Source organism: Tyto alba, unplaced genomic scaffold (genome assembly GCF_018691265.1).
Source record: "Tyto alba isolate M040663 unplaced genomic scaffold, T.alba_DEE_v4.0 Super-Scaffold_8, whole genome shotgun sequence".
In the NCBI taxonomy this organism is placed as follows: Eukaryota; Metazoa; Chordata; class Aves; order Strigiformes; family Tytonidae; genus Tyto; species Tyto alba.
The window spans coordinates 20,201,398-20,227,846 of NW_024881329.1; the positions used below are offsets into that span (position 1 = coordinate 20,201,398).

Here is a 26,449-nt window from a genome sequence, read left to right on the forward strand (position 1 = left end):
TGCTCCATGCCAGCCTCCTCCTTGGATGCGGATGGCATGGCATGAACATAGCCGTATTTGCAGCAGTCTGTTTGCATCAGTTGCCAGAAGGGCTGCAGGACTTGCTGTTTCTATCTCTGTGCTGGTACTGGCTGCTCGCAAAGCCAGACACAGCAGAGCGGGGAAGCAGCAGAACGCGGGTGTCTGGCCAGAAAGGCAGGGGCTTGTTTTGGAGCATTACTGTGCAACATGGCTGCACCGGCTGGTAGAAATGCCTCAGCTGGGGGATAACCATGTGGTGTGTACACACTCGTGCTGCTTGTTGTGAATAAACCCCGAGGATTTTCCCAAACTGGAAGAAGTACCAGTGTGCAGGTAATATTTCCACCTCATTTTCCTGCCCCAGGTGCTGGGGGTATCCACCAAACCTCCGAAATGGCTATTTTAAAGCCCCAGGGCCCTAAGAGGTTTGGGTGCCAGGCGAGCTCCACTTGCTGAGCAGCAGAGCTTTTGCCTGTCTTGCAGAGCAGCGACGGATGGGCGATGGGAGCTGCTCCGCTCAGAGCGGGGCAGCACCCAGGTGTGTGTCTCCAGCGCAGCAGCTCCCAGGTTTACCAACATAGTGACTGGCAAAACTGTGATGGTCTGTGTTGGAGAGGAGGGAGATGACCATCACAACTCTCTCTGGTTTTAAAGTCCAGCCACGTGCTTGTGCACAGCTCAGCAATGTTTTTGTGAACAGGAGCCTCTTTGCACACAGGACCTGCCTTGGCAAAGACTGTTTGGTGTTAGTCACAGGCACACATGGGGGCTGAGAAAGAGGTCTCTTCAGCTGCAATAAAAGCAGCATAATTTTTTATTCCCTTTGCCCTGTTCTCATTTTTCTTCACTGGTTACCTCCTGTATTGAACAACCTATTATGGATTCAGGTAAGGGGTCCTCTAGCTGTTACTGAGATACTCTTAGGTTTTGCCCAAGACCTGGTTTTCTTTTGCAGGCTGCTGCTGCCACTATAATTTTCTTTCTGTCCTACTCTGAGTGAGCCAAATGTCAGACAGAGACTAAAAATGACTGGCAGCCATAGGAAGAAGAGCACATGTAGCTCCAGGGGCAGGCAACATCTTTGCTCACTGTGCCACCCCAGCGGTTCCAGCCAGTGTACTCTCTTTACCAAGCAGTTATATAGATTAGAACCACAAAATATCCTGACCTGCCTTCCAAAGGGGCCAAATTCTGAGACATCTTCTGGGGCAGCAAGAGGGAGAAACAGATGCCAAAACCAATGCCCAAGACCCAACAGCAGGTTGTAGGTCCACCTTGCTGAAAAGAGGTCAAGGCCTTATGTTAAATGGATATATTTACAGTGTAGCAAAAGGGATTCTGGAGGCTCAGGGACCCACGGTGTCAGTCCTAGAGATGCAGTTATCTCAGAGGGTGATGCTCGCACTGCAGAAATAGCAGAAGTGGGCTACCAGGAGCTGATATCCCCGATCCGCATGGATGTGTTGCTCCCTGTTCCTGATGATCCAAAGAGGAACAGGAGAAAAAGCAGAAAGGGCAGAGCACAGAGGAGACTGTCTTGTGGCAGCATCAGTGGAGATGAACCGAAGTGATCTGAGCCAAAACTGCTGATGGCAAATGTTAGCCATCAGCCAAGAGTTTGCAAAACAGCGCGAGCCTGGGACCACCACGCTCCAGCACCCTGCCCCAGCCAGGCGCTGCGTGGGCTTTGCTGAGCCAGCCACAACTGGTGTGTGAAATGCTGAGCTCTGTGAACAGGAGTCAGGACATCGTGAACTGAGCTAAAATCTGCTCAGGGAAATGTTGATTTACGGTGAAGGAAAGCGAATTGTGCTGAGCGTACCCATGCTAAGACAGGGCACCGTGAAATGAGCCATGCTGAACTGTGACTGTAGCGCAAAGAAAATCTATTGGGAAATGCTCTTGGCCACGTCTGCCAGCCCATCAAGTTAAAGCCTTATTCTACCTCCTTAGACTTCTCTAAGGATATGCCTGGCATGTAAAACTAAAGCTTGGCTTGTGTACCTAAAGATAAGGGGAGCCTTCTTATTGACCTAGGTGGGAAAGGCAGAAACCTCCAAACTGGGGGGACTTTGCACACACACAGAGCAAGTGAAATGTATTGTTCACTTCTGACTCAGGCTTCTCTCTTGAGAGAGGAGAGCTGCAGAGACAGTGTTCTGCTTTTTGTTTGTAAAAAAAATGCAAGTGGATGGCGAGCAGGAGGGCTAGCAGAAGCAATAAGCTATACAAAATGAAGAAAAGAGATGCTTCAAATGTATCAAAGCTCAAATGTGAAGATTTGTTCTCTTATCTCTTTCACAAGTCAAGCAGGAGAGGTAAAAATCCTGTCTCCAACTGACACAAATACCAATTAGTGTCAAAAATACCCAACTCTCCTCCCAGGGCTCTGTTACACAGTGCCCTCAGCAGCCTCCTATGGAGACACCAAGTATGAGGTGCAGAGATGTTTGCCCTGGCTCTCCCCAGAGCAGTGCCTGCTGACCTTTTTCCATGTGTGAACACCTAAGCCTTTTGCTACCAGAGGTTTTGAGCCCTACTTGAGGAGCTCAAGCCTCGAGCCAGCAGGCTTTCTGCTCTTGGAATTACTTTTCATGAAATGAGGAGTAGTTGATGGATCCCCTAAGTTTCTCAGGGTCAGCAGCAGAAAATTGCTGTCTTGGATGACAGAGGGGTTTTTGCAGCACAGCAGCTTCATAAACCTGCCTCAGCCCTCAGCCACCTCTTATATCACCCCCGGTGCATCTTTGTCCCATTCACCTGTTTATACAGTTCCCTTCTCCTTTCACCCTCTCCCCCTTTCTCTGCTCACCAGCTTTTTTCTCTTTTCCACATGTATCTATTACTGTCTGACAGCTTTTTTAATATTCTTGACCCTATCTCTCCCTTTTCTGCTATTTTTCTCTTTGCCTCTATTTTTCTGTTGGTCATCTCTCTCTCTGTCCCTGTTGCTCACCCTCTTCCCCCTTCCTTCATGTTGGAGGGACATCGGGGACCAGCTGGACCTGTCTGATGCTGGCAGGTCTCAGATGTGGGTTGCCATGGCAAAGAGCCAGTTCCTGCACTGATGAAGAGCGAAAAAAAAGCCAACATGATGTACCGACCAAGCGCTCCAGCCCCGGTCATGTAGCAACAGCCCTGAGAGAGACAGGGCAGCCCCACTGACTGCCTCACGCCGTGCTTCGCAGCTAGCTGGGATCATGGGCCCTGATGTAGTCCCTGGGTAAGGGCAATTAAAAGATAAACCCACATGTCGAATACCTTGCAGGTCGCAGAGGAAACCTGCCAAGCTGTGGGAGTGAGGAAGCGTGATCACCTCCACTTCACAGACAAGGAGTTCACACATTGGGCTGAGCCAAACTAAAAGCTCTAGGATGCGACTGTCTGTCAGAAGCAGTGGGATGTTTGCAACTGAGCCTATTCCCACCATCCTTTCAGCTCCTGTGGCTTTATTATTACCATTGCTGTTGCAAGTATTATTATTGAGCATTGGGAAGAAAGAAAAAGCAAAAGCACCCATGTCCTTGTCATCACATTAATGCCAGCCAATCTTTTCAGCAGATACCAGGTTTCAGTATTTCCTGCTGGGCCACATAATAACAAGCTACTCTGTAGCTGCTTCTTACAGCGTAGCTGATCCTACCAGGCAAGCAACATTGTTGTGGCTAAGGCTCAGAAAAGCGGGCTGGTCCCTGGGGTGCAGGCAGCACCCCACAACCCAGCCCAGCAGAGATCATCGCGCTGGGACACTGGCACTGCCCGCAGCCAGTCCTCAGAAACTCCTTCTTGATGGGTTGGGAGAGGTGTCAGCCTACAGTCAGAGAGAGTCACCCACCCTGGCTTTAGGAAAAGCTTTTTGTTCTTTAAACTGTCTTGGGTATTTAAATCATTAAGGCAGGAAGGGCTTATTCTAAGCAGCTAGAGGATTAGTGGGAGTTATAGGATACTCTCTGGTCTAATACTTTCCCTTTTTGCTTCGGCTTTTCTGTAGCATGTGAAGCAAAAGGGATGCTACCCTCATGAGAAAGAAGGTCACTGCCACAGAGGGGGCAACAGGCATGGCCATGAGAAAGCAGAAGGTCGTAACCATCACCATGGCCACCCACAGGATGATGGAAAGGGAGAAGGTGACTGCCACTGCCATGGCCATACACACGGTCATGAGAAAGGCCCTGACCCTTTGTAGCACAAGTAATGTCATGGTCATTGCCGTGGGGGAGGTTGCAGAAGAAGCAGCTACCCCATGTCGTCCACAAGCTCCGTGGGAAGCTTTCCCCACGGCACAAAGGGACATGGGCAGCTGCCACGCAACTCAGTGCAAATTCATGATATCAGTAGACAATGTTAGCAGGATCCTGCGGGGAGGGGAACATGCCTGACCTCCTTGTGTTCTCCGTGCTTTCAACTCAGTTGTTTCAAAACTACCATCCATTTCAACAAATTGCTTACTTCTTTAATGCTGTGAAAATCCAGAGGGTGAACCCACACACTCCAAAATGCCACCCTGCACCTGCCATGCGGGTCCGGGAGTGCTCCTGGGCACTTTCCCACCTTGGGCCAAAGCTGGAGCACAACTCTGTTGAAAGGAGGGACCTTGACCCCCGCAATGGATTTGCGCCCTGTTTGAACTTGCAGCCCCCCTCGCAGCCCCCCCACAAGACACTTTCTGTCAGGAGCCCTATGCTGCTGAGCTGAGGACAGGAAGGGGATTTGGGGGCCGGGCAAGGTGGTTTGGTCCCTCTCCAGGCTTGGAGTAGCCCCTGCCTCCTTGCACCGCCATGTGCCCCGGAGCTCCTTGCCCCGGACCCTGCCCCGTCGAGCCGGGCTGGCCCCGCGGGGGCGGAAGGAGGAGCGGGGCTGCCCGCGTTCGGGGCTCCCCTGTACCCCTCGCATCCCCCCCCGGGGCAGGCGGCAGCGCCTCCGCGGAACACACACGCCCTCCCCACCCACCCCCCCGCGGCTATTGGCCGCCCGCGCCGGGCCCGCCTCTGCCTCCGCGGCCGCGCAAGCGCCGCGCCGCTGGCAGCGGGAGCGTTCAGCACCTCGGGCTGCGGACAGCGCCCCGCCGCCGCCGGCCATGGAGCCCGAGCCGGGCCCGCCGCGCCGGGAGCCGCGGCCCGCGGAGGAGCCGCGCCGCGCCCGCCGCCCCGCCTCGCCCGGGTAAGGACCGCGGAGGGCGGCGGCGGGGACGCGCGGGGGGGGTCGAGCGGGCGCTGGGGGGGGAGGGTGGAAGCTCCCGCCCTGCCCGCCAGCATCCTCCTCCCGGCTCTAGGGGTGAGGGGGTGGGCGGCGGCACCGCGGTTTTCCCGCGGCTGCGGCCCGTGTGCGCTCCGCCTCGCCTTTGGGGTCGGGAGCTCCGGGCGGGCCGGCCGCCGCCGCTGCTGCTGCGCGGGGCCGGGCGGAGCCCAGCGGCTCGGGGAGGGGGGGGCTGCGCGGCGAGCCCCCCCTGCCAGGGTTCTATCCGGCACCATGGTGAGCTCTCTCTCCCGCAGCAGCGGACGAGCTGCTGTTGGTGGAGCCCGGCGCGTTTCAGAGCCCTCACAGTGCTAGGCTATGGGCAAGCACGGGTTTCACGCCGAAGATTTTTTTCTATACAGCCCTGCAGTCCTCATCTTCTTCCCCCTGCGCCATATGCTCCCTCACCTGGCATCTTAAACCAGGTTGGCAGTCACTGGCATTGTCATTTTCTGGAAACATCAACAAGCCCATGATCACAGGCAAGGAGCCATCCTCAAATCTGCAAGCACGCTGCCATTTGGAGGCAACAGACCTTCCGAGATCCTCAGACTGTGTCTTTGCCCAGAGCACAGCCCGAGGCCAACAGCACACAAACCCCTCCTAAAAGCCAGAGTCTGACTTCCATCTGCTTCGGGACAGTGGTGCTGAGGCATCCCCACCTGCCTGGGGGACCGATGGGGGAGTCACTTCTCTTCAGACAGCTCAAAGGTCTCAGCCAGAGGCTGGTGTGCTTTTGGGTCTTGGTGCTTCACAATCCAGCACAGTTTTACATCTTGGGCATGCCATGGGGTCAGAGCTATCACTGAAGCCCTGTTAGCTTTGCTTGCCTCAGCAATCCTTACTCGTTCAAACAGGTCTTTTGAAGGGAATGCTGCAGACTGTAAGAGTTAAGCTATAGAGATGAGTTAGGCCATCTGAAACAAGTGTATTTAGAATTTCACTCATGCTGCTCACTCAGGAACGAAAATCTGTGGCAATAAAGCACAAGAAGATAGCTCTCACTCCTGAGCATGCGTATACATAAATGCTTCTTTATTTAAGGCTCTTCACAGAGCTGCCAAAGGGTTAGCTCTGTAGTCCCCATCCTCTGATCCTAGCCAGTGCTCTTCATCATCAGTGCTCAATTCATCATCAGAAAAATAAAGATGTCTGAAAACACTACCTTCCTTATGGCTCCTTTCAGACTGGGATAGCAATGCAGTGTTTTCCTTTCCTTCCCTTTTAATTTCGTTTCTTTTTTCTTCAGAACAAGGCTTAGCAAATATGATTTTACCAGCGCATTTTACACTGCCAGTGCAGAGAGCAGACTGCATCCAGACCTGCTCTGGCCCTGAGCCCTTTGTGTCTGGCTGTATCCCATCCCACGTACCTGCACCCACAGCACCAGTGGCTGCCTGGGATCAAGGTAAGGCTGTTCACATGAGTCAATGGAAAGGATTATAAAACTAAACTTTTCTTGGCAGACTACGTGGGAAGCAGAGCTTTTCAGACTCATTAATTTTTCATGATGATTTAACGTACTCGGGAGGCTCATTAACAAAAAGATTGTAGGCCTTCTCAAGGATACACACTATCCTGCTGCTAAACCGAGAAAGCAAAACAAATAGAAACTACGCAGAAATTTTTCAGTGCACGAGAATGTGACCCAGCCAAAGGAAGCGATGAATTGCTCAGGAGGTGCCTGTCTCTCCCTGTCATCTAGACAGGGGATAGACAGGGGAGCTAGATAGCGAGGCGAGAGTGAAACGCAATGAACTCTTCCCTAATCTCTGGAAAAGGGCACTCTTATCTCCTTAGAAAACACAAGCAAAGAAGCTCTTTTTTTCTCAAGAGCTCCACTGTTGTTTTGCTGGGGCTATGTTCAAAGAGAAAAACCTCGATTTAAATGCCATTATAAAAACCCATTCTTAAAAAGTCATTTATAGCTCTCAAAGAAAAAGCTATTAGTCTAGATGGAAGCTGATCTATAGAACACAGTTTTAATTCAGAAAGAATTTGTATTTTTTTCATTTGGGAAAATTCGTACAGCTGATACACAAGGAAAACCTTGCTAGAGTAAGAACAAAAGGGAAAGAAAATATAACTACCTTCTTTTTTTTATGAATGAAATTTTGCAGTGCTTAACGTCTAATTGAGCAAAGGTTCCAGGGAAAGGAAAAGGCTCTGGTTGTAGTCAAGACACAGACTCTTGCCCTTTGTCTTGCTTGTTTTTATTCCCCCTTGAGATTCCTCTGTCAACAGAAGTTGTAGTTTGACTCAGGCATCAGAGAGCTCCATTCACTTGGTAGGTGTTTCCCATCTTTCATATGCAAAGTGCTGCTTTCCTGATCCCCTCCTTAGTATGCGAAGGGTGAGATAATCTTTCTATTAAATAAAAAAGAAGTGCTTATAGAAATGGTCCTGGGGATGAGGGTGGAATTAGGCACACCAATAAAGAAGCCATTCCTTCAAAACGCTGAATATTTTTGGCCCGTTTCTCTCTGAGAGACGTCTGCACTCTCCTGCTGCGTGGCTCAGAGGGAAGCAAGCCCAGAGATGTGCCGCAGAAATGGACCGGCTGAGGAAAGGCAAGGTGGCCACATGCTGCCACTGCCTGGCCCTGCAAAGCCTCCTGCGCCCCAGCTCAGCTCCGTGTGCTGGCTGAGCTCAGCCATCCTGAGGGGGAAGGATTTGGGGGCAGGCAGCCGACATCAGACGTTCCCAGCAAACCCTCGTGCCGGGGGTTTGATGCTCAGGCTGGTGGGGAGGACGGCAGCTAAAGCCACGTCCTGCTGACACCTTCTGTGGGGCACTGGCTGAGCTCCTGAGCGGGATGCGGGTCTCTGCGGGGAGGGACATAGCCCCCGCTTAGCTTTCAGCCCTTGGTTCCTGCCACAGACTCTGCAGAGCCTACCACTGCTCCGCATCCCAGCAGAGGTGGAATGGCAGAATGCTGTCTCCTTAGAAATCTTGACCTTATCTTGCCTGTTTTCTTGTGGGAAGAAGCTTCTCTCCTTTTGCTGGCTGCCCCACAAGAGGTAGGCTGCCTATGCCCTGGTACTTGTCTCAGAAAAGCACTGCTGCACTCAAAGTGACTCGGGCAGTTTCATAAATTGGATTATTATACTGTCTAGACATCTCAAGGGAAGAGATGGGGAAGCAAATAGTGTGAGAAATGCAACTCATTGCCATAGGTAACAGGAGCAGTTAACTCCAGTCTGTCCCTTGCCCTGCACCTCCTCATCCTCTCTTTTCCCAGCGTCTCTGGTTGCATCCAGCTGAGCTTGAAGAAGAAAATGGAGGCTGTTGCCTCTGAAGGCTTTTATGAGGCTGAGAGACCATTTCTGCCCACTGAATCGCAAAGATGTCAAGTATCTAACACAGCCCAGACTGGGAATGAACATTTAAAAAAAAAAATGTTTCTCTTCCCCTGACATTAGTCTTTGTTAGTGACAATGTGGCAAGCAGAGCGCAGGGCGGTGCTCTGCCCAGCTCTTCTCCCACCTGTCAGTAAACAGAGAGCAGAAACTTCTCCACAATTATTTTTTCTAGCATAGTTCAGGGTCCTGTGGGCCCAGAAAAGTAATAGCGACCTGGTTGCAGGCAAAGAAGGACCAGCCTACATCTCTGGTGCAGACCTCAGCGTATCAAACATTAAGCCCCCCAGCACTGTGGCTAATTGGGAGTGTAGCAAGTGAAGACTTGAATCCTGCAGAATCCAGCAGTGATTATCCAAACCAATCATTATTGGCGAGCTCCAGGTTTCCCTGGAGATTTCGGATAAGCAAGGTCACATCGTGGTGGAGTTTAAGAGAGAGGAGCATAAGGCAACTCATATCCCAAGGGTGATTGACAGAACTGTAATTGTTTGGTCGGAAAAGGAGATAATGAAGAAGAGTCACGAGTGAATGATTTGAGCTAGCCAAAGCTACTCTAAAATATAAAGTCACTGAGCAGGCAGGGGATTGAGTTAAGAGACAGCATGCAGAGGAAGAATGGAACTTGACAGTATTTCACAGCAAAGATGGTAAACAAGAAGAATGGGCTTTCATGTGAAATATTAGAATCAAATATATTAACGTATGTGCATAAAAACTGGAGGCAATCTGTGAAATCCAAGAGTTTGGCATCTGCTTTCCCCACCAGGAGGTTTTATAGCTGAGGGGTTTTTGGAGGAGGAATTTTTCATTCCATGTTTCCTGCAACTCCCTAATCATCTTCAAAGTGGTTTTTATGAAAGCCTTCCTCTTCTGTTCAGTGTTAAATATTCACCATCAGATGAGGCAGACGTGGCAGTGCAGCTATCAGACTAATTTAGTTATGAAAACCCTCTGGTCCCAGTCTGCTAAGCCGTTCCAGCAATTTAAATGAAAAAGAATTTTGTTTTTACTTTGAAAAAAAAAAGAACACAAATATTGCACAGGGGTGGGAATACCGAAAGCGCAAACTGCCAGTGCAGCAGTGTTTCTCTGAATTATTTTGCACTGTAGAAAACCATCACCTATTTCAAGCGTACACAAATTAGGAAAAACATCAGGATCAAGGCAGAGGGAAAACAGTAAGTTAGAGGCATCAAAAAGGGAGTGAGAAAAGTTCTAGACCTTACCAAAGCATAACACTGCCACAATTCCAGTTCTCTGATGAAAATTCCCTGACCCAGGACTACTAGTACAAAGCTACAAACCCCAAATATGATGCATCTGCAGTTCAGTCACTAGGCACCTGGGAAGAGTGAGATGAATTACACTGTAGGCTTGAGAGAGCGGACTGAGGGACTCGCCAAAGAAACTCTGCCCCAGCAGCTCGCCAGGGCCGTGGGGGATGTGGTGGTTAGCATCTCCCAGTCAGGCTGGTTCTATAATTAGTATAGATGGGCAACAACTAATTAAAGATGTCATTTTATATGTTGACTACCACAAACTGTATTCTTTCTTTCACCTGTCGGCAGTGCGCTTGCCCTGTACAGCTCAACCTGAATCCCTCCCAGTGCAGGGCTGACTCTGATGAGGCTGTAACAGCTCCAGACAAGACCTTAGATTACACCTCCTGAACAGCTCTGCTGGCATTTGATTTATGACTTCATGTATTGCATTCAGATACACCAATGACAAATTTGTAGTCTTCTGTTGTAAACTACCTTTATATAAAGCTATAATACAAATCACACACTTGAAACTCTGGGTAATCCTGCCACTAATCCATCTGTGACAGGACAGCAAGGACTTCATGCAACGTGGCAGATATTATTTCTCTCGACAAATTCTGTGGGTGAATGGGCTATCACTGTCACTGTCTGGCCAGGAGCTCCTGCTCTGGCCAGCAGCACTCCCTCTGGCTACCCTGAACTGTCTCAAGTCTCACCAGTGCTTTGGGCTGCAGAGCAGAGACAACCAACCACTGGAACTGCTGGGGACAAGCTTATCCCAATGAGGTGTGCACACATCTGTCTGCTGGTTTTCTGGCAGCCACTTCAGTGCAAACTTCGGCTTCTTGCAGCCACTTTGGCTATTTATTGTCATAGGAAACGTTAACAGTCTCACAGATTCTGTCTGACACTGCTCTCTGGGTGTACAACCTCTTCCAAGGACACAAAGAAGCTCACTCAACAGACACTGGTATTTGCCGACTATTTCAATATCGTTTTGCCATTTCTTCTCTCCTTCCTTGGCCACTACCAAAATATATTCAGCAAAGGAATTTGACAGCACAAAGTAAGATTCCCCATGTAGTTCCCCACTCCTGCCTGAGCTTCAGAAAATCTGCATTTGAATGTCGGTTATTGCTTCTGAAGTCAGTGTCATTGTAATGAGGACCCATGAACATGCCATCCATGTCTGTAATTATGCTGCAGGTGTCTTTTGTCTTAAAAACTAAAATTAGCTTTGGATGGTGTCTAATCAGTCTAATAAGATGAAATAATCCCATTTTGTACAATTATGAAATATAGTTTCTCAGTATTGTTAAACTCAACTGGTGTATGGAGGGTACACAGCAAAAGCTGCCAAGGCCAACATGGCTTTCTTTCTGGAAAAAATACCAATTTTCAAGCAGTACTGAGCTAATAGTGTTCTTCAAATCCCTTTTGTCACTGATATTATCATGCCATTTAACTTTGGGTGCAATTCCAGAGACTTGTAATTGCTAAAATTCTGTCTTTTTCCATGACTGTCTGAAAAAGATATGAGAGGGACTCTGCAAATTTTCAAAAATATTCCCTTCTCAAACACTCTGCCTTCATTTTTTCCCACATCATATCAGGTGCCTCAGGCTGAAGTTCATCTCACTCTAGTCTTGCTCCAGCACTCATAATTCTTTGATGACTTGAGACACTTTGTGATTCTAGCTGACCCAAATCATTTGTCATACCTAACCCTCAGTGCCAGACACTAGGGCAAGACACGTAACTCAGCTGTAGACACCATGGCACGTGCTCTGAACAAGGACCAGGGACTACTGGTATTTCCATATTGTGCTTTCTTTTTGAGCTCCATATTGCAGGCTGCTGCTGAAACCCCCTCACACCTTGGCCAGCTGCATCTCTTCAGACAGCAATTTCTAAGGTGCTTTTGGGGTCACTGTGACCTCTGTCTATAGTGTGCGAAGGGGTTTTTGGTGTCACACAGACTAATCAGCCCCTCAATGCATTATTCAAACTTTCTCTGAGCTAGCAAAATCTCTCGGGCTCCATAAATCAAGAACTGTACGAATTAAATCATTTGTTAAATTCCTTGGAGAGAAGAAAGCATATCCTGCAGAGACCTCATTACTTGGGAACTGAAGTCTGCAAATGTTTTGTCTGAGTAAAGTGAGCAGTCAGAGGAAAGTGAAGCTTCAAAAGATCTTGAGATCCTAGTCCATCTCCTTCCTACATACCAAGATCGTTAATATCTGTTGCCATCATCCTTGGTAGAGGTATGTCTAAAATGTTTCTGAAGAGCCCAGTGGAGAGTCTGCAGGTCATGGGAGCCGTTGGAGCATGTGCCAGGCTGGAGGCTGAAGCCCCTTTTACACTGTCACAGCCATCAGGTTCACTGTTCATTTTTTTAGTGCCAGGTATGATTCACTCTCCTACTCTCGCACTGTGGAGCAGCACCAGTCCTTCTGCAGAGAAATCAAACAAATTCATCTCCCCAAGAAGTGCAGATAATTGAGTGCCTTTCCCTGCAGTCTCCTTTGGTTCCCGTTTTCCCAGGTCTCTGTAGTCACTCTGTGGTCCTGAGTTAGGACCCTGCCATCATCCCCAGGCAGTGTGTTCTGCCCCATCCACAGTGAAGTATCTTGGAGAATTGTTTGAGGGGATGTTACCCAATTTTTCAAAATTCTGGAGCAGCACACACAAAGATGTGATGAATTCTCTATCAGCTGGAATCCTTGAGTGAGTCATGGATGTCTTTATAAAAAGCATAATCCAGCTCAGCCCTGAGACTGGCTCTTGGCACAGAAAATAGTGGGCGAGGTTTCACATCTTGTGTTCTGGGGGAGGCCTGTGAGAGTCTCCATCTTGCAGGCTGCGATTCCCCAGCGTAGCCTTTCTACTGCTCTGTTGTTTTAACAGTGAAGGGTTTTACCATGCCCTTATTTTCTCTCACAGAGAAAAACAAAATGCAGGACCTTGCCAGACCTGTCTTGCCATGCCAGAGATCGGGAACACCGAGCCCAGCTACAGTGGTACTTCCTGGGAAAGAATCTGCCCGGTCCATCACTGCCCCATTCCTGCATCCCCCAGGCTGGGGGGAGACCACCTGCCCTCCTCCAGCCACACGCTCGGGCCAGCGTCCACCCAGTCCAATGGCCAGGTGCCATCGAGCTCCCAGGACTCGCAGCAGCATCACCCGTATTACCCCTGCAGCCAGCAGGAGCCCCGAGGCAGCTACGGCCTGCCCCCGCTCCCTGGGCACGGCGAGAGGCCCATGTTGTGTTCCCACCTTTCCAGCAGTGATCCTGTGCCGGCTTCCCACCACGAGGCCTCAGAAACCCCCTGGAAACAGTGGTCCCCCAGGCAGCGACGGCCTGTGCAGCATCACATCGTAACTGTCAGGTAAGAGGCACGTGGAGAGCGGCTCAGGGGCTTTCAAAAAGCATCTCCTGAGCTTTGTGGGGGGAAGCAGGAGGAGACGAGAGGAGTCTGACCAGAGATGCACAAGACATGGGCTTGCTCTTCAGTTTGGGACAGCAGCTGCCCCAAAATGCACAGAGGCAGCCAGTCTGCTCCCTCTACCTCTGTGGAAAGTATACAGGGAGCTGCCGTTCCCACACCACGGCGAGGCAGGATTTGCTTCTCAGGGTGACTCCTTGGACAAAGCCAAGGTCACTCTGCTGCTCCTAGATCATGCAGCTCTGATTATGTCCATCTTCTGTGATCTTTGTATTTTCTCCTTTTGCACTGCAAGACATCCAGCTGGCTAATCCTTTATCTTGGCAGAGTTTCTCAGTGATAAGAGCAAAGTTAATGTCTTTTTCTGCCCCCTTCGAAGCTGCTGCCTGTGCTGGGAGAGGCAGCAGAGGGTAAGCACTGGCTACAGCTGAGCAGTGAGAAATACAGAAGTGGGGAAGATTATTTGGTTTTCCAGGTTGGGCAGCAACAAGGGTATAAATTCTGTATCGTCCATGAAAGAATTGGGCAAATTCCATTTGTGTGCAGAGCACCCACTGCCTTGCTTGGGTGGCGGATGTTTCTCGGGCCTTTTGGAGTCCACTGTTGGCACTGAAGACCACGATCCCTGTGCTACCACAGCAGTAGCCACCAAATTCCAATAAAAGATGGCACAGGATTCCTTCCCTGCCTTTGCACAGCGGCGCAGGGTTAGGCACAAAAGCCCTTTATGGTCTCATTTTCTAGCCATCAACAGAGGATTTAATTTGCTTGTTTTTGCAGTGTAGAGCAATTGCAGTCAGAGGAGTGGAGCCTGGATCCGTTTTAGCTCATACGCTATCAACAAAATTGTCAGCTATGTTCTCTGTAACAGGTTATTTAAGTAGGAAAAGCAGCTGGATTGCAAATCCCTAGCAGAATGTGCAGCACTAGCAGACAGAAAAGTGATAACATAATAATGCTAGAATGGCAGTTTTAATCCAAGCAAATCTGCTTGAGAAACTATTGTGAGAGAATTAGCACAGGATGGACACTGTGCTGCCAGAAACAGACCTCTCTTTAATAATCTGGGGAGGATTTATCTTTGCTCCTCTCTCTCCCAAATCTACAGAGCATTAGTGCGATGAGGAAAACACAGTACGATTTATTACACGTGCCCCTGAGAGTGACTCTTCTGTGGGGAACTCTCCTCTGTTGCTTTTTCATTTCTTCAATTCATAACAGCCTGCCAGGAAGGATGAGCTGCCCCAGGTCACCAGCCAGCTGCCTGGGATGGAGCGGTGCCATCTGCCCCGAGCAGGCATTGGAGTGCAGCAGGACCTTCGCCCAGCTTAAGCCAAGAGAGTGGGAGAGGGCAAGGGGAGGAGGGAGCACTCGCTGAGCTGAGTGTGGCCTGGCTGCGGAGAGAGGAGGCAGCCACAGCTGGAGCAGGTCGATGGAAGCTGCATTGCAGCCCTAGGCCATGCCAGGCAGGCACATGTTAAAAGGGAACTCAGTGGAAACGGAGAGCAGAACTAAGAAAAGTCCCTCAGATATGGTGACCCACTGAGGTGCAGCTTTTTTGTTAAGATGGCAGTGGAAAGCTTGCCCTGAGGGATTCATTAACAAACGTAACCTTGGATCCCCTGGGGAAGGCTTTGTTAATTCGTTCCTCAGGGCCCTACAAGTAAGACTGACAAATGCTCCTCCGTGAAGGAAACCCCAGTAAAATGTTTTGAGCAGCTCCAGTGGCCTTCTGCTCCTCTAGACTGGACAAGCCCTGTCTTTGGAAAGGCCCAGGAAACAAATGAGAGCCACATTTTTGGAAAATCCTTGCTGAGATAAACAGGAAATAAAAACTATCTATAGGCATTGCTAGCCCAACTCATGAAATTTAATTCAGAGGTATGCTTTTGTCAAGGAACAATTTAAAAATTCAGTAGGAAAGCACTTAAACCAGATAGATTTTCATGGATAAGAGTCGCAATGCAATTTCTATGGGATTACATGGCTAATGTCCACTTCTTTCTATGAGGTTTTCTTAGATGGGCAAAAATAAGGAATGGCTACATGTCTTCCCGTCCTGTTTGGTTACAATGCCTATGGGAGAAGAAAAGGCTGTTATTCATTAAACTAATTCATGCAGTGCCAGTAGTCTTGCAGCAATGGCTCAGCTTGGTGCTTTATAGCCCCTGAAAGGGTTACCTTGCTCATTAACAGCCCGGCACTGTGCTGCCCTGGAAAATAATAAATGAACGCATCTTTTTCTTTCTCTGTCTGCAGACATGACAAAGCTTTCAGGATGCCAAAAAGGTATGTTTAATATCAAAAGCTTTCTGTCCTTCTACCCCATTATCGTTGCTCTCCTACCCCGCTATTAGGAAATACAGAGTATTATTGCTGGTGACATCCCCGGCAGGCCCGGCTGCAGAAGCAAGGTCAGCACTCCCCACTCAGGGCTCCCCATCCACCCAGAAAAACCTCAATTCGCTCGTGAGATCAATTTAACCTGCATTCATGAATAGCAACACTGTCTTGAGCCGTTCTTGGGGCAGGTGCCTGGCTCTAGGCCATACAATAGCTTTTTATATATGTAATAATCCTGTATTTATGTGTGTGTGTGTGTGTGTAGGATTAATCCAGCTTGGCCCACCAGGTGAGCAGTCAGGAGCATAGCCCATCCATGAAATAAGTTCACCTTTTCAAAAGACAAAGGATTTTTAATACATTTCTCAAAATTAAAATAATTTCATTGCTTTTAACTTCTGTTTAAAAGCTGATTTTTGTAAACTATTTTTTTCTGGGAGGCTTAGGTAAGTATCTTCCACCATAAGACACTGCAGCTGATTCATTTTTTTTTCCTATTTTGTTTTTTTCTTTTTTTTTTCCCCTGGTAATTGGACATGGAATCACCCAAAACAGCCTACATAAATTAGGCACGCTAATGCATAAAAGGCAATTTTTGTTCATTTTCATAGAGAAGCCTTCATCTATGAAAATAAACTCGCTAAGGCAGTCTTAAATTGAAAAAAATACCAGGCCTGACCAAAAGTCATGTGAAAAGCTGTTTGAAGGGCTTGTGAGGATTTCTCATGATGAGAAATAGCTGCATTATTTGACTCAGTGAAGTTGGAGGCAAGAGGAGAAAAGAGTAAGCAAGCAGGAACATTACACCTCAGGGCTGATACGCACTGGCACAGCAGCTCTAAAGGTCTTAAATATTTCACTTCCTCATGAAGCTCAAATATTGGTCAACTGTTATTGAACAAAGAATTTTTGATATTTCAGAAATACATCAGAATACAGAAGAAATGCCTAGAACCTGCCAAACCAGAGCAGGAACCCATTCCAGTATCTTCTCTCTTAACAGATATTTTTGAGAAAGAAAAAAATCTTGAGACAGTAAAACCTGTGCTGGTAAAAAGGTGTAGGATAGTAACTTTGATAGATCATCCTATAGTAGACACAGTTTGTCCCAAAAGAAAAATAGACCTTGGATAGAAAATTTTAGACCAGCTTTTAAGAACAAGAGTAACTGGCAAAAATCCTTATGGTCGGTGTAGGCTGCTTCTCTGGAGGGGTTTTGTTTGTATAGAAATGTCATTAAACTGTGTGTGCCACCATGCCACACTGGTCTGTGTGCCAGGCACAGCCCTGGCCTGTGGCCTTGCGGGTGTTCTCCAAACCCTGGAGGAGAACCGCTCTGCTGCATTTGCAGATGTTTGCTTGTAGGCTCAGCTTTTGGCTCTGAGGCTGGTAGCAGGGTGAGACTCACACATCCTGTGGAGGCAGGAGCCATTCCTCCACTCTGCAATGCTGCTGGCAATCCAGTCGGTTACACATCACATTGGTGTTTTCCATCCCTTTTGCTGTGCAGATGTCCATACATTTCCCAACAGTAAGACAAGCCCCTGTACAGTGAGTGAATTTAGACCAATGACAATGGACTTGCTTGAGTTAGTCATCTTTAGGGGACCCTTCAGAATAACCCAGAGACTCTGCAGGGTCCTCAGGTTGAAAATCTGCAGGTCAAACTGTTACGCAGCTACTAGCTTAGATTGCACAGTAGGGGGAAAAAAAAAAGAAAGAAGCTCTTTTTAAATGCAATCTTTTAAGTTAAATATTTAAAGCTTCATTTTGCCCTAGGACACAGAAGTCTGGGTTTTATTATTTCTGACTGAAAAAGCAGGAAAATGTAGAGAAGCAAAACGTAATTACCCGAGTTAATTAGAATTGCCTGCAAACATCCAGTCAGAGGTATAACATGTTCATTAATAGCTGTACTAGAGCCTCTGAGCTCTTCCACAAATAAATGCTCAAACCAGAGAGCCCCAATTCTTTTACTTCTTTTTACTAACACTACATTGGTTCAACAACAGGTTTCGTGCTGGTAGCAGAAGCGCCTTAACAGCTGCATTTTTTCTTTTCCTGTTGATTCCAGTTACTCTCAATTGATTGCGGAGTGGCCCATAGCCATCCTGGTGCTATGTTCAGTGACGGCTGTGGTTTGCTCTGTAGCTGGCCTGCTTGTTGGAAATTTGCCTGACTTTTCAGAACCCTTAATGGTAAGTCCCTACAGATGATATGCCAACATGAACATCAGGAAAATCCACAGGCCAACCAGTGGTATATTCTTTCTGCCGTATAAAATGAGTCTTTACTTTCTTCCTTCTCTGCTGACAGAGGCAGCAAGGCAGGACAGTAAATCAAGGAGGACATTAAAGCCACTAGAAAAAATGACCATGTTTATCAGTGATCTACTGTCCTTAACCCATAACTTCACCGTGTGCAACCAAAGCAAGATGCGCTCAGAATGGACATGTGTCAGAGTAATAGTCAGTATTTGCTGTTTCTTTGACACCACAGAAAGAGCACAGCCGATGCCAGCAGCAGCCACCAGCCTATCTCTCAGCAACGCTGTGGATTTGCACTTATGCCCCCACCCTGGTGTGGAGACACTGCCAGCACAAACCAGGATTGCTGCTTTGCTCCCCTCCCACTGCTGGAAGGCCGGGGTTGCCCACGGGGTTGCCCAAAAGGACTAGCGAGGCTGGGCGGAGGTTGGATGGAGGGTCTGGCTTCGGCTCCTACAGCCCGTGTGCGAGGCTCTTGAAACAGAGAGGCTGCCCCGTTCTAAGAACTGCTGCACAGGGTCCTGTTTTCCATGCAGGATCCCACATTCTCTGAAGCCATCCCTGTCCCTTGTTAATGGAAGAATCCTGAGAAAATAAGAATAGACTAGAGTTTGTCCAGGAAGAAGAAAATTAATCCTGTTTCTCAAAGTGGCTGTTTTACCTGAAGAGGAGAAGAGTCTTATGTGCGCAGGGAGCGAGAATTGTAGCCATCTTCGCCCAGAAAGGAAAGGAAAGGAGAAATACTTGTTTCTTGTCAGGTCTGGGATGCAGTACTTCCAGGGAAAATTCAATTTGTGTATCTCTCCAAGATGCTGTAACAGTATCATATAGTTTCTCTGTCTAGGAGAAGGATTATGGAAAGCTAAGCTAAACTAAAATGCAAGCTGATGACAAAGCCCTTTTGCTTGGCTGCAGGGTTTCGAGCCACGAGATACTGACATTGGCAGGAAGCTCGTTGTGTGGAGGAATGTAGAGAGCCATACAGGCTACAAGAAGACCTTTTCCCTTTCTCCTTATGCCGAGAAGAAAAGGTATTTGAGTTTGGTTTGGGGGGGTTTGAGGAAGACGTGGACTGTAAAGTTAGATTCAATGTTCCGACATATCTGTGTGAATTGCAACATGTGTGCTATGATTAAGAGCGACCAAGGCACTGGAGAGTTTAAAGTCTGTTTGCCTGCAATGGTCTTGGGTTCCCTATTCTGGAGACCAGCAATTAGGCTCTAAACTCTTCATGCATTTACTTCACTGTTTACCTTTAAGAGCCTGCAGAGGCAACTGAGCATGTCTGCACAAGGGGACGCAGGTTCTCAGTCTCACAAAGATCCCTATAAAGGGGGACAGTCAACCCACTGTCAAAAAGCTCCCATCCAAGCAATGCTCTTTCAAGACCACAATGACTCTTATTGCTGCCGTGGTGTTATGTGTGGCACCAGAGTCTTGTCAGGGAACATAACTCACAGCCAGATGATCTCTAGTTACAACAATAGTCTCATCTCTTGCTAGCTACGATGACATTGGCATTAGCAGAGGGCAGAAGGCTGCTCAGGGAGAACAAGAAGCGAGGATGCGGAGAATGGTGGAACAGATCTATGGAGCGGATGGTTTCTTTTGTGGTCCCCCTGGTGAGTGAAATGTTGATGGGGTTTTAAGTATTACACACTCAGAACTCAACAGCATACAGAATTGTCAGCGTGGTTTAGGACACAGGAAAATGTTCTGAAAGTTCTCTAAGAAAGCAGTGTGTATAATACCACTGTCCTGCTTTTGGCTGGAATAGAATTAATTTTTTTTTTCTTAGTAGCTAGAATAGTGCCGTGCTTTGGGTTCTGTGTGGGATTTGGTGTGAGAAGAATGCTGATAACACACTGAGGTTTTCAGTTGCTGCTGAGAGGTGAAGCACTCTGCACCTCCCCATGTACTGCTTGTGTGTGGGTGCACAAGAAGCTGGGAGGGAGCACGGCCAGAGCACCGGACCCAGACTGACCAGTGAAATATTCCATAGCATGTAATGTGATGCTCAGTATAGAAAGGAGGGGTGGCCGGGAAGGAGGGGGTTTTCTCTTGGTTCTGGGATTGCGATTGCAGGATCTTGGTGTTTTGGGACCACTGGCTGGGAATGGGCTGGGTATCAGTCGGTGGGTGGTGAGCGATCACATAGTGCATTGCCTGTTTGTACTTTCTATTATTGTTATTGTTTTATTTTATTACAATTATTAAACTGTTTTTATCTCAACCTACAAGTCCCGCTTTACCCCTCCAGTTCCCTCCCCCATCCCCGGGGTGGGGGGAGCGTGAGCGAGCGGCTCCGTGGCGTTTGGCTGCTGCCGGGTTCAAACCACGACAACCACACTGTGACAGCTAAGCCACCCTTCGGGTAGGGATCTGCCAGCACCTCATAACTGAGTGGTCAGAAAAGGCTTGTTCTGAAATTTTGGAGAAGAGTTGCTTCTCCTTCTTAACTTCTTGCCATACTTCTTTTTTCCTCTTTAGAAATAGACCTTAAAAGCACCAGTAAGTGACTAATGTTTTCACCATTCACACATATAAAAAGTGAATACTCTGAAAAAATGGCATATGCCCCACTCCCTCTGTTCCCACTCCCTGTTCCTTTTCTTCCTGAAAAACATAAATGGCAGTAAAAACTGCAGAGAAAAGCAAAACTCCAAGGCACACAAAGTTTGTCCCCAAATGGGCACTAATAAGTAGAAGAAAGAGGAACAGCACGCAGGAATTTTTTACTCCCTTCTCTGCCTCTACTCCACCTCTGAAACGAGTCAAACACCAAACCCGCAGGTCCTTGGGAGTTTCTGGCTGCCCTCGAGCTCCTCACTTGTAACAGGGGTGCAGAAACAGATGCCAGCAGTCACTAAAAGCATGCTGACGGCACAGAGAGCGCATTTCGAATGCCCCAATGCTGTTCTCCTGCTGCTGACAGATGGGCGAGGAGCAGAGGGCAGATCACACAAAGCAGATGCTACCACTCACTACAAGCTACTGTCTTTGTGACCGGTTTCCCTTCAGGGAGTCCTCCATAGCAGTTGTATATATATTTTTTTTTTTCTATGAACAAAGTCTACTCCAAACAGCTTGGCAGATTCATCTTCATTACCTAATCATTTACATTTTTTTTTTCTTCTTCTTTATTTCAGAAAAGAGCTATTCCCAGCTGGTATTTATGTCCACAACTGCTGGGAGCTTATGGAACTTGCAAGCTATTCAGTCCATGTGTCAAATTGAACAAGACAAGGTTAGTAATGTCAGGAAGAACATATATACATACTGTCTCTTTTCTGACTGCTGTAATCTTTACTCTCTAGCTGAAAGGAAGCCAGACAAAAGTAATGTAAGCTACAGAACAGGTTTCAGTCTAGAGGACTCCAAGGCATTTTCCCTACCTAGCAATACAGGGATGATTCCACCTGTCACTACAGTCCAGCTGCACAGTAGCAGCTGTCATTACCCAAGAACAGACGGACACTGAACATGAGCCTGGTCCAGAAGCCAAAGGTGTCCATCAGAAGCTGCTGAGAATTTGGGGCAGCAGAACCTAATTACCAAAATGGAGCTATCATCTTGGAGACTGTGACAGCAAATTTTGCAAGTGGGAAGTTGAATTGGATTAGCTGTGTGCCATAGGATCCAAATTTTCAAATCAGAGGTTATAAAATATAAATAATGGACTGGGTTTAATTTTTGCAAAAGGCTAGCACGTTTCAATAGCTTTAGCATTTGCAATTTGTCATTGGGAGGATGGCGAGCCATGGCTGGTACACCTGGAGGGGAGGATTACTGCAAGGAGTGAGGAACACTATGGGGCTGCAAGGTGAAGCGTGCAGAGAGGGTCTGACATGATGCTCCCTCATGTTTTCCAGATACGCTCACATGTACATTTTAGAGACCTCTGCCAACGTACCGAAGCCAACGAATGCTGCCCAAGCTGGTCTCTGGGGAACTACATTGCTGTCCTGTACAACAGGTCTTCATGTTTGGACATAACCCAAGGAGACATCTCCCATACCCTGGCTCTCCTTCGTGCCTGTGCTCCAGACTACCACAAAGGTATCCTCACTCCGTCTTGCATAGGTCCTGAGACCATGAGACAGAAACACTCTCAGTGTGCCCAAGTCCCAGAAAAATGTACCCGCTTCAATGCCATTTACCAGCTTCTTCACTTCTTGGTCGACAGAGACTTTCTTAGTCCCCAGACAATGGAGTACCAAGTGCCATCTCTCAAATACAGCCTGCTGTTTTTGCCTACAAGGAAAGGTGCATCTATGATGGGGATCTACTTAGACAATCTTGAATCCTGGGATCTGTTTGATAACTATACATCCATCACTGGAATGGACCTGGGCCTTAAACAGAAACTATTCCAGCACTATCTTTTACTGGATACTAAGTATCCAGTCATGGCAATATTAGCTATTTTTCTAAGCATTTCTTTTTATTTACGCTCAGTCTTTATTACCTTGATGGTCCTGCTCACTGTTGTCAGTTCTTTAATGATCTCCTACTTCTTGTACAAGGTGGCCTTCAGATTCACCTATTTCCCTTTCGTAAACCTGACGGCAGTCGTCATTCTCAGCAGCATTTGTGCCAACCACACCTTTGTCTTCTTTGACCTCTGGAACCTCAGCAAGAGCCAGAACCCTTCTGCTGGGCTCTCCCAGTGGGTGAGCCAAACCATGCACCATTTTGCATATCTCATGCTGGCATCTTGCTTCACAACGGGTGCTGCCTTCTATGCCAGCTACATTAGCAATATAATAGCCATCCGCTGCTTCGCTATTTATATGGGCACCTCCGTGCTGGTGAATCTGGTGTTCATGATGACTTGGCTTCCTTCTTCAGCTGTGCTGTATGAGCGCTACATAGCAACAACCTGCATTTACAAGCCAGAAGACTACTGGAACGAGACTGGTCATAAGAGAGTCTCTCTCTCCCTCCATTACATTCTCAGGGGTCTCCAGAACACTCTGTCTGAAACCTCCAAGCTGCTATTTGAAAAACTTCTGCCTTGTGGAGTCATCAAGTTTCGGTACATCTGGATCTGCTGGTTTGCTGCCTTAGCGATAGGAGGTGCCTATATTTCCTGTTCCAACCCAAAACTCAAACTCCCGACTCTCGAGACGTCGTCTGTCCAGGTGTTCAGACTGAGCCACCCCTTTGAGAGGTACGATTCTGAGTACTGCCACCAGTTCATGTTTGAGAGGCAGGAGCATGGAGAAGGGCAGCGCATGCCCGTCACAATAGTCTGGGGCATTCTGCCCGTGGATAATGGAGACCATTTCAATCCAAAAAGCAATGGCACCCTAGTGACAGACGTTACCTTCACAATCCAAAACCCTGATGCCCAGAAGTGGCTCCTCGAGTTCTGCCAAAAAGTGAAGAACAAAACTTTCTATTACCCTGACTCAGAGCAGAAACCTACTGTGTGCTTCATGGAGGAGTTCCTCAGGTGGATGGACAGTCGCCAATGCTCCCAGCGAGACCACAGCTTCAACCTTTGCTGTAACCAGTTCTCTTTCCCTTATGGAAGCGAAGTCTTCCTACACTGCATCAAAATGATGCTCCTGGAACAGGGCAGGGAAGGGGCAGAAACGTATGATCTGGGCCTCAGGTTTGATGGGGAGGGAAATCTCGCTGCCTTAGTGCTGCAGTTTCAAACTATTTATCACTATAGCTTCAACTACAGCAAAGCCAAACAATTCTACGAGGAAATCAACCTCTGGGTAACAGAGGAAATGAAAACTGCCCCTGTGGGGCTTCAGAATGGGTGGTTTACCAGTAAACTAGAGCTATACAACCTCCAGCACAGTCTCAGCACAGAAATGATGGTGGTCATGGGGCTCTCCATAGCCGTTTCCTTCGTGGTGTTGCTGCTCACTACCTGGAACGTTCTCCTTAGCGTTTTCTCTGTTACTGCCATCGCGGGCACTGTCCTGGTAACCATTGGCCTTTTGGTCCTCTTGGAGTGGCAGCTCAACGCAGTGGAGTCTCTCTTCATTTCAGCTGCAGTAGGTCTCTCCGTTGACTTTACTGTCAACTACTGCATCTCCTATCATCTGTGCTCCCATTCTGACCGCCTGAGCCGAGTGGCCTTTTCCCTGAAGCAGATGAGCTGTGCCACAGCCATGGCAGCTTCTGCTCTCTTCTCTGCAGGGGTCATTATGTTGCCTGCAACAGTCTTGGCGTATAGGAAGTTGGGGATATTCATCATGATGATCAAGTGTATCAGCTGTGGGTTTGCCAGCTTCTTCTTCCAGTCACTGTGCTGCTTCTTTGGCCCAGAGAAGAACTGTGGGCAGATCCTCTGGCCCTGTGCCCACACCATGAAAGACTATTCAGATGACTCCGGGCTGAATGGAAGCTTTGCCTGTGGGGGAAGCGAGAAGCAAAACCGGTTGCGGAAGGTCCAGGAGTCCAACACTGCAAACGAGCAATATGAGCTCCAGCCCTTGTCCAGGAAACTCAGCGACAGTTTTGACAACAGCACTTCCACAAGCAAGCTGTCCAACCGGCCGTCGGTGCTCTCTGAAGACACACAAGTTGAAGACAACAGATGCCCCAGAATAGGAATACACCCTTCCCTTGAAAGAGAGAGACAGAATCTGCAAGAGAACCTTGGAGACCGGCAGGTTGGCCTGTGCCAGTGTCCTGCCTTGCAAACTTCCTCTCCTTACAAGCACAGCAGCTCAGAGGCAGAAATTCACAGGGAGAGACTCTGCCGAGATTGTCAGTGTCGAAAGTATGGTCTGAAAGCTTGGGATGGGTCTGGGCTGGATCACATCCAGCCAGCTGGCATGAAAGAAGAAGGACAGCTCAATAAATCACAGTGCTCTAGTGACACTGCCCAGCAGCAGTTGGATTATACCTCAGACAACAGCCATCTCCCTGCCGCTGACATCCACAAAATCCACAGATGCCTTTGTTCTCTTGGCAGCTCTTTTGACATGCTCAACATCTCCAGTGAGACGTCGATTAGTGATTTTGAGCAGGGCCTAAAGCTTGCTGAATCAGCCAGTTCTTGTCCTGATGTCTTAGAGCTGTCTGATTCGTACAGTCAAACAGAGAGAGGTTACTTGAACGGGAAGAGAGATACCCTGCGGCTGGACCTGAGGGAGACTGTCTTTGATATCTCTCCAGCAGCATCGCAGAACAGCTCTTCGTGGAAAAATCGATTGGGATTAGGGAGCGAAGGTCCGGTTGTGTTACCGAACAGCCAACCGGACATGCCTGATGTCTGGATCAAACGATCTAGCGCACAAAGTTCTGGTTACAACAGTTGAAACCTTGCAGAAAACAAAACTGTACTGCCAGGGAGAGGGGAAGGCGAAATCTCCTTGGAACTGTAAATATCAGTTTTTTCCTCCCACCTCTCCTTGAGCTGAGACTATTTCATAGTATTTCAGCTTGTAAACACCTGTGTTTTCACAGAACCAGCAAATCTGATACCAGTGAGAGGATGTAAGATAGATCTTGATGGAGGACAAGCCCTTTGACCTTCCAGTGTCTGGTGCCATATTCACAGCTGTACTGCAGAACTTATCAAAGAAACCTGTTTTATCATTTCCTACAAGGTGATTAGATTTTGTTTTCTTGTCAAGGTTACATAGGAGAGAAATAATGACTTGAATCACCCAGATATTTTACAATAGAGAAAGAGAGCTCATGTTAAAAAAAAAAAAAAATCCAAACCCCAAACCCGCAACCATTGAAAATCTAGATATCAAGTGAAGAGTTTATTGTAATAAAAAAAGAAAGTCTTTCATTTTCCACTGAATCAGAAACTGCTTTATGTGAAGTCCAGGTTCACAGATCTCATCAAAATAGTTCAGATATTATTAAGAAATCTCATCAAGACTTCTGAGTTGATATAGTCTCTTACTGATCGTGGAGGAGGCTGTAGAATCCAGCCCAAATCTGTTTTCAGTAACATTTTCAGTTTGTTTTATCAGAAGAAATTATAGTACTGCCAAAGATTTTCAGTTTGAGATCTCCCCTTTGAGAAAAGTGTCCTCAATCCCTCAGTGACTTGGGTGCTTTGTGTGTCATCTTCACAGCTGTTTCCACTCAAGGCATTCCCCATAAAAATGAAACTTTTTAAAATTTGCATATCTGATGAATCTTGAATTTTACAGTTTTTTCCTCTACCAAACAGGAAAACAAACACTTCCTTGCCTTTATCTGTTGAAAAAGACAAAACATTCTCTATACAAGTTGACATAAAATAAATGCTTATGACAAACTTTCCTACATCTGAGTGATGTTTCATTTCCATCAAGAACACTGTGGCTCATTTTCTTCATCTTTTAAGTGCCTAATATATTTTCTAATATAGCCAGCAAAAGGAATGTATACATCTTAAAAAGATTTGCTCCTTCTCACACCTGTTTTCCCTGCTCTGTGGGTGACAGGCCACAACTGCCTGATGTCAATTAGGGATATGCTCTTTTAAAGCTAGCAACCGCGCTTAAAATATAAAATGTATTTCAGATTTGCATTT

The 26,449-nt window shown here is 47.7% G+C and overlaps 1 protein-coding gene across 1 annotated transcript; it reads left to right on the top strand.

Moving 5' to 3' along the window:
- Positions 1 to 5,098: 5,098 nt before the first annotated feature.
- DISP2 (dispatched RND transporter family member 2) lies at positions 5,099 to 25,672 on the top strand. Its single transcript, XM_032996466.2, has 8 exons — positions 5,099 to 5,181; positions 12,830 to 13,276; positions 15,593 to 15,622; positions 17,751 to 17,874; positions 18,859 to 18,974; positions 19,447 to 19,565; positions 21,093 to 21,190; positions 21,816 to 25,672. The coding sequence occupies exons 1-8, from the start codon at positions 5,099 to 5,101 to the stop codon at positions 25,230 to 25,232; spliced, it is 4,434 nt and encodes a 1,477-aa protein (XP_032852357.2). The 3' UTR covers positions 25,233 to 25,672.
- The last annotated feature ends 777 nt before the right edge of the window (positions 25,673 to 26,449 follow it).